This window comes from Neolamprologus multifasciatus, chromosome 6 (assembly GCF_963576455.1).
Source record: "Neolamprologus multifasciatus chromosome 6, fNeoMul1.2, whole genome shotgun sequence".
Classification (NCBI taxonomy): domain Eukaryota; kingdom Metazoa; phylum Chordata; class Actinopteri; order Cichliformes; family Cichlidae; genus Neolamprologus; species Neolamprologus multifasciatus.
This window is the reverse complement of record NC_140444.1, coordinates 28,262,542-28,278,231: the sequence shown is the minus strand read 5'-3', so window position 1 is coordinate 28,278,231 and position 15,690 is coordinate 28,262,542. Positions and strand designations below refer to the sequence as shown.

General features: G+C 42.3%; 1 protein-coding gene and 1 long non-coding RNA gene across 3 annotated transcripts; both read right to left on the bottom strand.

The window, feature by feature from the left end:
- Positions 1–3,522: 3,522 nt before the first annotated feature.
- Positions 3,523–14,245, bottom strand: LOC146517199 (uncharacterized). 2 transcript variants are annotated; one of them, XM_085163746.1, is made up of 3 exons: positions 13,174–14,245; positions 13,029–13,091; positions 3,523–12,926 (listed from the first exon to the last, which is right to left on the bottom strand). In XM_085163746.1, exon 3 carries the CDS (start codon positions 12,004–12,006, stop codon positions 8,152–8,154), a length of 3,855 nt encoding a protein of 1,284 aa, XP_085019872.1. In that variant the 5' UTR covers positions 12,007–12,926; positions 13,029–13,091; positions 13,174–14,245; the 3' UTR covers positions 3,523–8,151. The 2 variants fall into 2 exon arrangements, with proteins under 2 accessions (XP_085019872.1, XP_085019871.1); XM_085163745.1 differs by lacking the exon at positions 13,174–14,245 and having other exon boundaries at positions 13,029–13,147.
- A 208-nt stretch (positions 14,246–14,453) lies between these two features.
- LOC146517198 (uncharacterized) lies at positions 14,454–15,690 on the bottom strand. Its single transcript, XR_014874395.1, has 3 exons — positions 15,569–15,690; positions 15,235–15,422; positions 14,454–15,103 (listed from the first exon to the last, which is right to left on the bottom strand). It is a non-coding gene; the product is annotated as an uncharacterized LOC146517198 (long non-coding RNA).

Below are 15,690 nucleotides of genomic sequence, written 5' to 3'. Positions count from 1 at the left end.
CCCCCACCCCCCCCCCCCCCCCCCCCACCCCCCCCCCCCCCCCACCCCCCCCTGCCCCCCCCCCCCCCCCCCCCCCGTTTGGCCGGATTCGTGCGTGTGCGCATGCGCGTTCAGGTGTGCTCGGCGCATGCGCGTTCAGGTGTGAAAACACACCCTCTGGGCGGTAACGACTCCTCCTAGTGGGATGGCTTAGGTTATATAGGTATAAAAGTGATCCTTTCACATTCTAAGAGCATCACCGCCACGGCCTAAGGAGCACAGACACATCGCGCTAAGGACCCCACCGACTCATCGACCTAAGGAGCACAGAATACCATCTGTATCAACCATGACACCCAGCCAGGACATCGCCCATGCCACAGCCGCTCTAGGTATGTCTACAGGAGTATGCAGCCGGGGTCCTCAACGTAAAAAGCAACGCTGTGAAAATGCCGTAGATGGGACTGTATTTAAGTTAGAATATCGCGGCGCTGAAGGGTATGTGTATACCATTAAATATACCGAAGGGACAGTTGTGCTTAGTGTAGATTGTGGCGAGGGATTGTTTTGGGGGAACCCCAAAGCATGTCTACCAAAAACTGGAAGCTCTTCCGCACCGTAGTGTGTGCGGACCTGGACAATGTGGGCTTCCCAGAGGTGCTGTATGTTTCCCAGTGGAACAGTGCATCAGGCCCTGAGCTTTACAGGGTTGAGGCTGATCGTTTCAATCGCAACCCTGAAGACTTTATTTTTCTCAGTGTGTGTGATGACAGGGATAGTCTTATTGCTTCCAGAGGGCTTGAAAACTGGAGGTTAAATCCTTACCCTCTAAACCTTGAAGAGCGCACAAGATGGTTTAAGGACTTGTTTTTTATACAGTGGTGCGACTGGAGAGGTTTGTCGCGTCTGTTTAGCCAGATTGACGACGCGATCAAGAGGGACAGACTCAACACTGCGTACGAGAGTATTAGAAAACGCCTTGTTTTTGACGATCTGGCGAGTTGTCCGAAGACTGGTTTGCCTGCTACCCTGTGCAAACCTAAAATCATAAGACCTTCCGACAACTAAACAATAAACTGGTAGGTTTAATGTGCGGGTGTGTGTGTGGGGTTGCGTGTGTATCTATGTGACAAATTAAGAGCTTGTGGTTTTCATTTTACAGAGCATGACACGCCATCGTGGGACCTGTCAGAGTCACCATCAATAGGGCTGCTAATCCCGACTCCCCAGACTCCACCACCCTCACCATCATGCTCGCAGGACCCCCTCATATCAGACCTGTGGGAGGAAACTGTAATCGACATCAAACTCGCAACTCTCCACCTGTTGATGTTGGCGCTGAATGAGTTTCTACAAGAGACATGTTACGGATGCCAAACAGGCCACCCCAGTCAGGTGCAACACAGCTGCTTGCAGGAATTGTCTGAGTATTTCTTCGACACCTACTATGACGATGTGATGATAAGGCTCAAGACTGACCGATTCATCCCAGCCATCCGGCTGTTTGTACGCTCATACACCACAGATGGGACTGGAACACAAATCCGCAGAGTTGCAGAGCACCTCATGTGTGAACTGAGATCAGAGCGAAATATAGTATGCGCCATTAATGACAACATTGTGAACCTGCTAGAAGCAAGTACTTGCGCCCGCCGTGTTAAACCAGCCATGCTCCGCATGATTGGAAACTACTGGGGTGGGAGACACCTGGTTTAATGTGTGCTGTTCAAGTATCCATTGTGTGTGATTGTGTCTGTGTGAAAATTAAATAAAAAGACGTGTTAACACTAATTTCTTAGTCATTTGTGGTTTGCACAGTCATGGAAAGCACATTGCATAAAATATATCATGATCCAGCCCATCCTGCGGGGTTGGCCAGTTTAAATAAGCTACGTATAGCGGCAGGGGAGGCATCAGGTGTAACACCTCCAATATCTCAGGTCAAACATTATTTAGAACAAGACGACACTTACACACTCCATAAACCTGTGAGGATCCATTTCCCCAGAAATAGAGTATTGGTGACAGGGGTCAACAAACAGTTTCAAGCCGATCTGGTTGACATGTGTGAATATGTGGCAGATAATGATAATGTGAGATATCTGCTAACATGTATAGATGTATTCTCAAAATACGCATGGGTTAGATGCCTAACAAACAAGACAGCGAATGTTGTATCAGCTGCTTTTGAGGATATACTTAGTGAGGGTAGGATCCCTGTGAAACTACAAACAGATGAAGGCAAAGAGTTTTATAATACAACCTTTAAACAGCTAATGAAGCGATATAATATCAAGCATTTCTCAACAGCTAGCGAGGTTAAATGCAGTATTGTCGAGAGATTCAATCGTAGCTTCAAGGGCAGAATGTGGAAGTACTTAACATCAGCCAACTCCCGGAGATATGTAGATGTCATACCAGATCTCACACAAGCATATAACAATGCTTATCACAGATCTATCCAAATGGCTCCGGCAGAGGTGAATAAGGATAATGAGAAGTCGGTCTTTAACGCGCTGTACAAAACGAGGCCTCAGAAGGAACTGTGCTTTAAATTTAATATTGGTGACACTGTACGAATATCAAAACTGAGAGGAAAGTTTCGAAAAGGATACGAGCAGACCTACACCGATGAGATTTTCACAGTCAAGGAACGTATAGGGAGACAGCCCCCAGTGTACACACTAGCGGATCTAGCAGGAGAGGTATTGAAAGGGTCATTTTATGAGCCTGAGATACAACGTGTGGTTGTTGATGAAAACAAAACATTTAAAATTGAAAACATATTGGCTAGAAAAAAAGTGGGTTGGAAAAAGCATGTGCTAGTGAAATGGCTAGGATGGCCCGACAGCTTTAATTCGTGGATTCCAGAAAAAGACATCGTTGAGGCGTGATTAACTCAGATGACGCAGCTCTACACACATTCATTCAACACTGAGCATAGACGGAGAAAGCATGAATAAAAAGAACAACAACAATGCAGGGTTCTATGTAAGCCTCTTCTCGAATGCTTCGGCGCATGTTTACCCGGGTAATAAGACATCTAATTTTAGAACAAAGCTAGCAAAACCTGTTGTTTTGGATCAGCCGTATGAGGTCGCTGTTATAGAGATACAGTACCCACGCATATGGATGTCTTTTCCACAATCAGATTCGCAAGTGGAAATTCATGACCCAGTCAAAGATGGAACCATCGCCGTAACCATGATCGAACTGTCTGTGGGTCATTATGCATCTGTGGAACAGATAATAAAAGAATTTAATTTTAAATGTCAGCAGTACCAAACCACTGGAGACCTTAAAATGCAATACAACACAGTTACTAACCATGCCTGTGTTATGGGACCTAGGGGGACTATTCTCACATTTAGAGGGAGACTGGCGGAAATCCTAGGATTCGAAACAGGAGAACCATTTGTACTTCATTATAAAAACACATATGCCCCGCACCCCGCAGACATATACGGGGGAAAATATAACATCTTTATTTATGCAGACATCGTTGATTACCAGCTTGTGGGTGACGCCCACGCGAGGCTATTAAGAGCTATAAATATCACGGACGATGACCGCCGCTTGCCTATTCTACAATTTGACAGCCCACACTACACACCTGTGTCAAAGACATTGATCGACGACATAGAAATTGATTTGAAAGACGATCGAAATCAACACATACCCTTTTTATACGGCAAGGTGTTTGTCAAGTTACACTTCCGACCGATAACCCACCATTTTTGAAAAAAAAGGATGGCCGTCTACAACACTGATGACTCAAAATATGTAAAATACTACTTATCACAGGCTGGTGGAGAGCTCGGAGGGTATGTTGGGACCAGTACGCAATATGGGTCAGGGCTGGGTGGGTTGTTCCGCAGCTTGTTTAGATTTGCTGTACCACTGTTTAAAAAAGGAGTTAGCATAGTCAAACCACACCTAAAAACAGCCGCATCGGGCATAGTGTCTGATGTCATAACCAACATAACCAGACCCTCAACCACTAAGCAGGACGGTAGCGGATTGTATGTGTATACGCCCAGACCATCTAAGACCCCACCCCCAGGGCAGCCGTTGTCTAAAAAGCGTAAAACCACAAAACCTAGCAGGAGAGCTAGCAAACGGACACCGCCACGCAGAGTGAAAAGACCCAGAACCAGTCGTTCTAAAACTGCAGCGTTTGACATATTCTAAATGGCACTGTTACACAGTCATTCTGGAGAATGTGTAAAAACAGAGCTGGACCTGTTTACTGTTCCCTACACACAGACTAGCATTGAGAAAAGTACATTTATCGAAATCCCACCTGTATCTGCAATCACTGATGGAGGGCCGATCGAGTTTTACATCTCATCGTCCGGTGAAGATTACCTGGATCTAAATGACTCATATATCCACACACGTGTAAGAATCACAAACGCTGATGGATCAAACCTGGCTAGGGACGCTAATGTAGGATTTATTAATTATCCTGGATGCAGCATATTTAGTCAAGTTGATGTTAATTTGGGAGACCGACTCATTAGTCAATCATCCAACACATATCCATACAGAGGTGTGATAGAATGTCTTATCAATTATAATAAGGACACTTTAGACACACAGTTCAGCACCGGGTTATTCTGTAAGGATACATCATCACACATGAATGACACATCTATAGAAGGAGAGAACCAGGGCCTGGTGACCAGAGGTGGCTACACAGCAAATAGCAGTATTGTTGAATTGATTGCACCAGTACATGCAGACCTGTTTTTTCAAGAAAAACTGTTACTTAATGGAATCGACCTGTCACTGAAATTTGTGCGCTCTAAAGACGAATTTGCTCTCATGACAGCGGATGCCAATGCATACAGAGTTAAAATTGTCTCAGCCAGTCTCTTTGTCAAGAAAGTTAGTGTATCACCGACCGTCAGACTTGCACACAGCAAGGCATTGCACCATGCAAACGCAAAATACACGGTAGACAGAGTGTCTTTAAAGACGTTCTCCATACCTGCAGGGGCTAGAATATCAACAAATGACAATTTATTTATGGGTAGGATACCTAAATTTGTGATCATTGCATTTATAGACAATGAAGCATACACTGGCTCCTACCAGCGTAATCCATTTCATTTTGAAAACTGTGATATAGAATTTATGTCTTTATATGCTGATAGTCAGGCTTATCCTGCTAAACCATTCCAGCCAAATTTCCAGAGAAAACACTATACCAGAGAATTTTACCAGCTGATACAAACCACAGGAAGACGTTTAAAGGACAGATCCTTAGCTATTACACGTGCTGACTTTGGTAACGGCTACACTTTATTCTGTTTCAATCTGGAAGCTGACGAAGGACATTCAGGGAATGTGTCGTTAATTAAAACTGGGAACGTGAGATTGGAAACCCGTTTCAGAAATCCACTACCCCGTACAGTGAACCTCTTGTGTTATTCGGTATTTGATTCAGTCATTGAAATATCTAACATGAGACAGGTGCTCTTGGACTACTATTGAGACAAAAACGGTCATGAACACTATAGAACTATCAGCCGTGATCGGCAGCATTATCAATAAAAACACACATTTCCTAGGCGTGTTAGCCTATGATCAGCTAACCACTGAACGGCTTCAAAGACTCCCTGCTATGGGTATTGTAAACACCCACCCTTCTACGATGCCCGGGGAACATTGGCTTGCTGTTTATATTTCGAGAGACAGACGCGGTTATTTTTTTGATAGTTTTGGTCACTCGTTAGACAGTTTTCCCCCAGCAATAAAGATGTTTCTTCTAAAAAACTGTTCCACTGTTTTATATTCAGGAAAACAAGTGCAGAACGACTTCTCCATCACATGCGGTCAACATTGTGTATTTTTTTTATATCATGTGCAAAATGGTGTATCTTATGAGCGTCTGCTTAACATGTATAGGTCTGATTTAATTTGTAATGATGCTATGGTGTGTCGATTTGTCAACAACATACAACCTGTTGCTGTATGCAGTGATTACGTGTGTGTGCAATGCGGATACTGACATGTACTAATGAGAATAATAAAAACAACATGAGAGCATGATAATCGAGTCAATGGTATTTATTATCAAATCTCGTATATAAATATATATATATATATATATAGATTCACAACATACATTGTTTAAACATAAATAAAAGAAATCAAACATTAACCAGTAATAAAAAAGAAAAACATATATTTAACAGTAATAAAGACATAATATATTTAACAGTAATAAAATAAAACAAAACAAAACAATTTAGCAGCAATAAGTGAAAAAAAACATTACAGTAGAAAAACACCAAACAGCAAATATTTTTAGCAGAAAAACAATTTCAGGTGCAATAAGAAAAAACCTGAATTCAAAAATCCAACCACTCTACAGGACCCCCCTTTAATTTGTTTTTTTTATTCTTTATTTTTTTTAGTGTACTATGTCGCAGCGGTCCGCCAGGGGTGATCTTTTTTGGTGTGTGTTTTAAAAAACCAGGGTCTTCAGACACTGTGTGATCGGTTTTATACATGGCGACGGTCTTACGTATGCCTGTGTTAGATATGGCTGATAATGGTACGTTTAAATCTGAGACAGCTTTTAAAAACTCTGTCCAGCCGATAGGTCTCAAACCCTCAGAGGGTGTGTGTGTGGTTGTGACACCTTTAATTAGATCATAAATGTGTGAACCAGGGATGGTGTGTTTATCAACAACAATTTTGCCTTTGTCGTTGTAAGAGATCAAGTGTGGCGAACGGCTCACCGCTGATAGAATAAGTTCTGCATTCCTCCTACTCCTTTTAGGTATGTGTGTTAAAACATTCTCCGCTCCCTCATGATCCCTCACCCCTGCATCACCATGAACAGGCGATGTGTCCGCCGACTGGGGTTGCACATCCCTGTTAAATTGTTCAGGTAATGATAAAGACAATACATTCTTTTCACGGGCACCTTGTCTCACAAGGGTAAGGTATCTTTGGAGAATATCGCTGTATTTTTTAGCCTTCTCATACACATCTATGTCAGAATCTTGTAACACTTGTAACATCTCCTTGTCCAACTCGTTCTGAGACTGTTGTCTGATGCTGCCTGTTTGCTGCTGCTGCTGCTGCTGCTGTTGCTTTATTAAGTCCAACTGGTGTTGGGGTACCAAAAACATCTTTTGTACATGTTCCATTTTCACCTGTTTGCTATCAGACTGGTTATGAAAGGGATTGCAGCCCCTAATAGCGGTAGTAAAAACCCTCCAGATTGGTTGATTGTCTTTCTCTTTTTCAAAGTTTTTATTTTTTTGTCTGCAATCAGTCTGATTATTGATTTTTTCTTTTTCAGCTGTCTGTACTGCTGATTGGTCAGTGGAATGTTACCATGCAATACATTAAAGGCTATCTCACACAGCGCATTGATAAAATCTAAGTTTGAATTACTAATAATAACTCTGCGTAGAGTAGGAGGAGCCCTGTATATCATCTCCAACAGAGACAGATTCCTCCGCATGCGTGATGACATCCTTTCACCTCTTTGCTGATTTTTGTTTTGGAATGTAAACAACCGGACGCTCTGATAGTAAATTTGTTCTGAGTCTTAAATAGTCCGGGGTCTTAGCTTTATAGTCTATTAAAAGATACCCGTATGTTGTGGATGTGGCATCATTAAACGCTTCTATAAAATATTTAGTATTACCCGGAAACATTTGCCTACCTAAAAGCATAACCTGATATTTATCTCTCGGATTTTTAAACAATATTAGGTAGTTAGTGTTCAAGGAAATGGTTCTACTGGATTTTCCTTGAATAAACAAATTTTGAACCAGATATATACAACTCAAATTCCTATGATGCACATACTTTGTGAACACATTTTGTACTTCTAAATTGTTAGCTGCATCGTTCATTACATCGTCTATAATTAACAAATTGTTCTTTTCTGCAGGAAGAAGGGTGTCATCAGCAAGAGATTCGGGTATACCGTTAACAAAGTTTATGTCTCTTATCTTAAGAAGCTGGTCATATAATGGCTGCCAGCATGAGTATATATATACAATATTGTCAATGCTGCATGATATAATCCTGGAAGAATTTTCAATTATGCTTTTAACAAAAAAAGTCTTGCCGCAGTTACTGGGACCGCTGACCACCATACTGAACGGGTGCTGCAACCGGGCGTCAAACCCCTGTTCTAATTTAAAATCCATAAGGTACGGTTGTATAGTCTGGGAGCACACGGCGCTTATTGTAAACAACTTTAACTTTTTTCACAATGGTTTTATTCTTCAAATGAAGCTTCTTTTTATCGCGTCTGATGCTATCAGACACGGCAACTAGGTGTGCGTCTGATGTCTGATTGGTTACAAACTTGTGGACTAAACCTTTCAAGGAGTCGTGGGTGACAACTTTTGAGTTTAGTGCGTTCAGTGTCACGCCTTTACATTTGACCTGGGTCTTGCCCAGCGATGTGTGATACGCGTAGCATTTTGGCCCACCGGAAACAAATTCCGCTATGTAATCCTCCACACCACCCTCTCCACAGTCTAATTCACTTGTGAGATCCCCCAGAAACGGACCTAGAGGAGGCATCCACTCGCCAGGGTGTGCCGTGAAAATGACACTGTCCGTGTCACAATACAGCACGCGCTGCTGCAAGTTGTCTAGCAAATCATACAGCATGAGTCTGGCGTGTGCAGTGGTCATGGCCCCGACAAAGACATTAACGTCCTTCACACGGGAAGCTCTACCATCAGCATGCCGCCACTGCACCATTGCGATGTCGTCAGAGATGAAACAAAACTGACGCACGTCGTACTGGTCGCTAAACATTAGCTGGCTAAATCTGGAAGGGTCTGTAATGAGCTCAGATGATGCCATATTTGACCTCATGCTGAAACGACCCCATAACGAGTTTAGCAACAGCTTGTTACAGTTACGAACAGCTTTATTTACACAAATCTTGGATGGGTCTAGCATTATTCCCTCCTTCTCATAATACTCGTCTATGTACTTCTTCTGTTCGTCAGGTGTCTTGACGTGTTCAGGATACCCCGAGGCCTCCTGTTTGAGTTTTAGGAAGGCTTTCACATAGTCTTTAAACAATGTGTCGGTCTTATTGGGGAAATGCCACACCTCATCAATAGCAAGAACCTTGTATCCCTTCTCAACAGCTTTTTCAAGCTCAAATGAGACCCACGTGCCTTTCAACACCTGCTCACTGTCCCTGTGCCCACATGCAGTATGCTGGTTTTGGTCTTCAGCACACATGCTGCAGAGTGGAAACATCAGTTTTCCGTGGCACCTGTAGGGAAGGACGGGGTGAAAAAGACCCTTAGGGGGGAGCACTGTGCATTTAACAAAGCCAAAATAATTTTCTAGCTTGTCAAAGTTGGTGTAAATGACTTGAGGGTGTCCTACAGGATAGTCTTTTTTAGACTGCACTGTGGGATAGAGACTGGTGAAGTCGTAGTAAAATATTTTTTCATCACAACCAGTCTTGTGGTACAGCTTTATAGCATTTGTGCGACCTCCAAAAAGGGCGTCTCGGGGATTCATGCGTTCTGGCTTTCTGTATGTGTGCATGAAAGCCACAACTGTAGGGTCTGTCTGCTTCAAGGCAGCCCATTCACATTCCCACATCACTATTACGCTCACACTGTGTTGTGATCTCAGTGCATCAACTTTGTCACAAAACATGCGATGCAGCAGTCCATAGGATGCTTTGCTGACAGGATTAACTTCACTCTCGGGGTAACATTTAACACAGCCGTGGTGAAAACATCCTGCAAATTCATAAGCTGTATTACTTGTGGGGTCAAAACCGTCCACAAAATACGGTCCAACCCTCTGTTCGCCTCCTCTGAGAGCATGTTTTACCACTTTGTTGGTGGTGTGGGACACGTATTGAAGCCATTCGATAGAGACGTTAGAAAACGTCTTATTCTGCTCAACGTATGCCCCGTCATACGTGAGAGCGAGCGTGTCTCTAGGCAGAAACAGCGTTTTATACACACCCATACTAAATGCAGCCAAGGTGGTATACATGAATGGATCAACTTGTGTACAACCCAGTAACGTGTCACGATAAATGCAGCATGCTTTACGCAGGACATCAACATCGTTAACACAGTAACGCCTGAGTTCAGCCTGAAAATCAAACGGATTCTGTGAGGCAACCTGGTACCATTCCATGAATCGCACCTTATCGCTTTCAGACATGTGCTCATAGCCGTAGAAGGAGGGGTCTGGGTACGGGCCCACATAATGCTCATTATCCCTCGTATTAAACCTGTGTGGGAAATGGCCCTTCTGCAGGTCTTGAAAACCTAAAGCAGAGGGTATTTTGGCAAGGCCCATGGGCAAAAAGCTGAACGAATCAATCCATCGCTGGTCATAGTCCCTGTCATACATCAAAATCACACGACTGCCGCTCATTATGACACTAGGTGTTATGCACTGTCTGACAAAGTACTCGAGGAGTATGTAGTTGTCAAAGCCAGATGCATTATGTGCTATGAACGTGTACCCACGAAACCTTGGGCGTCTGTAATGTTGCACAAACGCCTCCACACACTTTAATGTGTTAAATGTGAACTTATTGCCCTTCAGATCAGACGCACACACAAAGTTAGCCTCGTGTTTACCGTTGTGGTACCTAGTCTCGAAATCATATAAAATGTATTTATCGCTAGGCTTCTGTTTTTCAACAGGCTGTATGAAACACTGATGGTCGGAGTCTCCGGGTAATTTAGGCTCGCGGCAGTGCTCGCATCTAGGCTGGGCACATCTGTGTGGCAATTTCTTGGATTCTCTATATGTGGTGCCACAGTGCATGCAATGTTTCATATTATCACAGGGGATCATGTTGTGTTTTAATTCAGGTAATTTGTGTTGCTGGTAACAGTGTTGTGATTTGCAGATGCGGTTACAGTCGCTGCATTTCACTGTGGGACCCCTGTGGTGTTGACAGAGTGTATAACATGTGTTACATCTATGTTTACAGCTATGGTGTAATGCTGTATTATATGTACTGTAACAGAAATTACACACATAGGATGCACCAAGAAAAGCGGTCGGGTTTAAAATCATGTGGTAATGTTGATTATGGAGATACATCATCAACGTGTTTGTGTTTGGCTCTTCATGTGTGAAAAAACATTCCAGGCGTTTACGCCCTTCTGTGTGGTAATAGATTACAATCTTAATGTTGAAGTGGTTCTCAAATTTACTGACATCGGTGAATGATACTTGCTGTGTGTCACATAGACCTACTTCAGCATGCATCTGTTTAGCTGTAGCGAGTTTTTCTAGCTCAGAGGCTGATGAGTTTAATGAATGTGCTATACATAGGGAGAAGCACAAATTGTTGTGTGTGTTGTTTGGTGTGTATAAATGTCTGCCTTTCTTTGAGAGAATCTCATCATAAGGGATTTGTGCCAGTCTTAAGCGAGCCCCACCACTACTGTTCTGAGCTACCGTGACAATAAACTCTAATTCATCATCACCGATAGATTCATCATTACTCTGCATAACTTGTGCAATTCGATCGAGAAACAGCTCCGGATCATACCGATCATCAGCGTTTAAAACAGCCTGAACATCTGAAGCCAGCGAGGGGCCACGCAGGACCACGTTTAGAACACTGCCCTGTTGAGATCCAGCCACAGCTCGGTCTACCACATTGGCTAAGCACTCGCGCACTCGCGCAGGTACTTGTTCTGGATGATCAAGACTTATACCCCTAAAATCAAGGCGCTCACGCAATTCGCGAGCATTAAAATTAGGTATCTCTCTAATGTGTGGCTGGGAGCGCCTGCCAGATCCAGATTGCACAACGGGCTCAATCACGATAGTATCACTTTGTGAGAAATTTACAATGACTGAGGGGGTGTGTGGTGTTGCAGCGGTGCCCGGACACGCATGTGTGTCTGTAGTACTAGTAGAAGCGGTAACAGACTCAATAACACCAGCAGCAGCAGCAATACGGTTAGCATCAGTAACAACAGTTACCTGATGTACTATCACTATTATTAACAACAACAATAGCCCCATCAGCAATAGCAGGCGTAGGAACAGTCTGACAAGGATGTGTATCAGATGAGGCTGATGCAGGCACACTATTAAGTCTAGCTATAATATCGTCTAATTTGTTATTTGTTTCTTCAGCCCACTGCATAAAAGTCTCTAAGTCAAAACATCTAACAGGAGTGGAGGTTCCGTTATTATGCTTAAATAATTTATTTGGAGGGTCCATGGTCTGGATTTTAAAAGTCAGGGACTTGAAATTTTGCTGCAGATGATGTCTAATGTACTACACACTTTTTTTATGAATTTGGTAAACTCTTGCCTTTGTACCTGTGCTTCTTGGTGGTATTGATTGAGTCTAGCTTCAATCAAACATAATTTATCAACTAATGAAGCTATATGACTGTTCAGCAGGTTGAGCGTCTGAAACCTTCATGTAAGCATCATACGCCGCTGATATTTGAGAGTCTGTTATACCGTCGTCTTCAAAATCTACGTGTGAATCAATGCTATTTCTGACACATTCTGGTGGGGTGGGTATATGAACAAGATCGAAATCTGATATACTGTACTCAAAAACATCAGAGAAATCACGAGGCAAGCACTCACTCGGGGGTGTTGCAGGACCGCTGATGAAGATCGCTTCTGACTCTCCACTGTTGCACAAAGCTCCAGGTTTTTGTTGTTCTGGGAGGTCGATACTGCTTAAACATTCCAAAAACATCTGGAGTACGGTGTCCTGATCATTATGAGGTGGGGTACTGTGCTGCAGTCTGTGAAGATAGATATGTGTTAAAACATTTATACATGTACCCATTTCAAACAGAATAAGCGTGTCTCCCTCTCTATCTCTTTTTATCTAATTTATATATACCTATGCTTACCTTGTAGTGTGCGTTATTCCCGACGGCCCTGGTTCTCCACACATAAGGTTCTCTGGCGTGGCTCTGTATGTGTAAAACGGTCGGTTTTAGAACATTTGGAATTGTTTAAACCCATTTGCTGTTTTTTTTTAAAATACACAATTATACATCCCGTTGTATACATACCTTTTGTAAGGATGGGCTCTGTGGTCACGGTGTCTGAATGTTTTCCTGCTCAGTTTGTTAACCCTGGAACAAATCAAAGAAAAACTCTGTTATTATATAATTTAAAACAATCGCAAGCTTAAAAATCGCGTAATTCTGTACACACCTTGTGCCTGTTAGAGATGTTGTTCCATCTGTAAAAGCACCCGTTTCTAAAGAAAAGGGTCCTGTGCCGTTCTCCCGAACTCCTAAAAATTAAGCTTTTGTTTTAGGAAAAAGATAGTTTGAATATCCTATAATATGTTAACATAACACTTTTAAAAATACAATAATAGGTTTTGTTTTACTTACCGTTTAAGATGTCCATGTTATAAAGAACGATGTTAGTTTTGATGATCTCAAAGAAAATGGTGTTGTCGCGACGAATGCAGAGTTCACCCTGAGCCCAGCATGGCTCTCAATTAAATACCTTCTCCAGGAACAATGCCAGTACACAGCTGTTTCACACCTTAAGGTTCACACTCCCTTGCTACTTCCCAGAGTCCTCCAATAGATGAATGTGGGGTCCTCTGACGTTCCTGTTTCCCGCCAACATCCTTACTACACCCCCTACCATTTGTCTAGGCGGCTTTGTCTTAGTTCAACATTCCGAAATCCCGATTTTAAAATAAAATGATCGCATCAACCCTGGAAAGAAACCCAGTAGATGTGTGAAAAAACTAGTTAAATTAAAACTGAGGGGATTGATTAAATAAAACGCTTGTGAACATGCCGACATTACCCATTCAGAAGAAATTCCCACTTGTGCCGTTTTTAAAATAAATTGCATGCATCGCAGCAAGCTGAGATATTGTCAGATTTATAAAATTAGTCTGACTAAAACACTATTACCAACACTTTTGACTAGATGTATATAAAAAAACCATCCCCTCTTTGTTAAGGAACACTGCGAACCAAAACAGCTTCCACTCCACTCAGCTTCAAAACAAAGAATTGCTTTTAAGAACACATATGTCTGCATAACTGAATGTCGAGATACACCTAAGTGATAAAAATAGTTTAATTAAAAAACCCTATGGTTTGATTAAATTAAAACCCTGTTAAAAACACAAACTCATATAACCACCCCCCTCTGACGCCCTGTGTGTTCCCATACATGAAGTAGCCTCAGTACACACCTGTTTCACACCTTAAGGTTAACACTCCCTTGCTACTACTCAGAGTTCTCGAAGAGACAAAAGACACCTGCTCTGGAGTTCCTGTTTCCCGCCAACACCCTTACTACACCCCCCTACCATTTGTCTAGGTGGGAAGGGGTGGGTGGGGTGGGGTGGGGTGGGGTGGGGGGTGGGGGGGCAAAAAAGTGCAAGTGTATTACTACTTACATGTCTTACAATTTTTTATTTTTATTTTAAATTTTTAAATTTTAAATTTTAAATTTTTTAATTCTTTTATTATATTATTCCTCTGTTCAGCACTTTGGCCGACACTTGATGTCTTTTAAATGTGCTATATAAATAAAGTTGACTTGACTTGACTTGACTTGACTTGACTTATTTTGAAGGTCCATGTCTGATGTTAATATTTCTGGTTTTGCTTCCCCTGTCTCATTAGGCCTGATTTGCCCCAGCTGTTTTTCCCTGCTGTTGCCCATTCCCTGATTGCTCCTCTATGTATTTAAGCCCTGTGTTCCAGTTTGTCAGTGTTGTGATCTACCCTTATCTAGCTGTGTGTTCTGTCTGTGTAAGTGTATTTTGTATTCCTAGTTTTGTTGCCCTTTTGAGTTCATGTCTGTCTCCAGAGTCTGCACTTCGGGTCCTTTTCCTTCCTGCACACAGCTGTCACATAACACAACAAATATACAAAAAAAAGAAGAAGAGGAAAATACACAACAATAACATTTTTCTGCTGAACACAACAATATAACACATTTTCACAACTATTTTATGAACCAGTTAGCTACAATTGAGCTTAATCTTTTTTTAAGTCTACATAAATATCACATCATCATCATCATCAACCCGTCCCTTCATCTGGTTTTGTTGACTGTGGAGAAGAGTGCACATGAAGACTCTCCTGTTTCCTGACTTCTGTCTCTGAAAACAGAGAAGAACATTTCATGATTTGGAGGATGTAGCATAAACTGAAATCATTTCCATTAATGGTGAAAAAGAACAGTAAAGGCAGTGAGTTTGTTTCTTAGACATGAGAGGACAGTCTCTCTCACCTCTTGGCTGCACTGCCTCTGTTAAATCTAACAGCAGTGTACTCAGTAACTTCCTGTTCCTGCATGTGTCTGTGAGGCTGAGCTGCTCTGATGTTGGAGTAGAGAGGATCTGCCTGGTTATTGGAGAAGTGGATGCTGGTATACTGAAGATCATCCTGCTCCTCTGGCTGTCTCTGATCAGGTAAACACTGTATAGGAAAAAAGATCTCAGCTACAAATGTGATCAAATGTATTTGAGTTAAAGAACAACAGCAAAGAAGGATTTGTGAGTCCAACAGGAAGTTTAAAACCACAATGTTGGTTATTTGTACAACACTGATGTGACTGTTTTCACCTGTTCTCTGTTGTTTGCTCTGTCTTCAGACTTAACAGGTTCCTTGGACATCCTCTTTTTTTCTGGTTGGGACAATTAATGTTGAACAAAATAATGACATTCATAAACTGTTAAAATCAAAC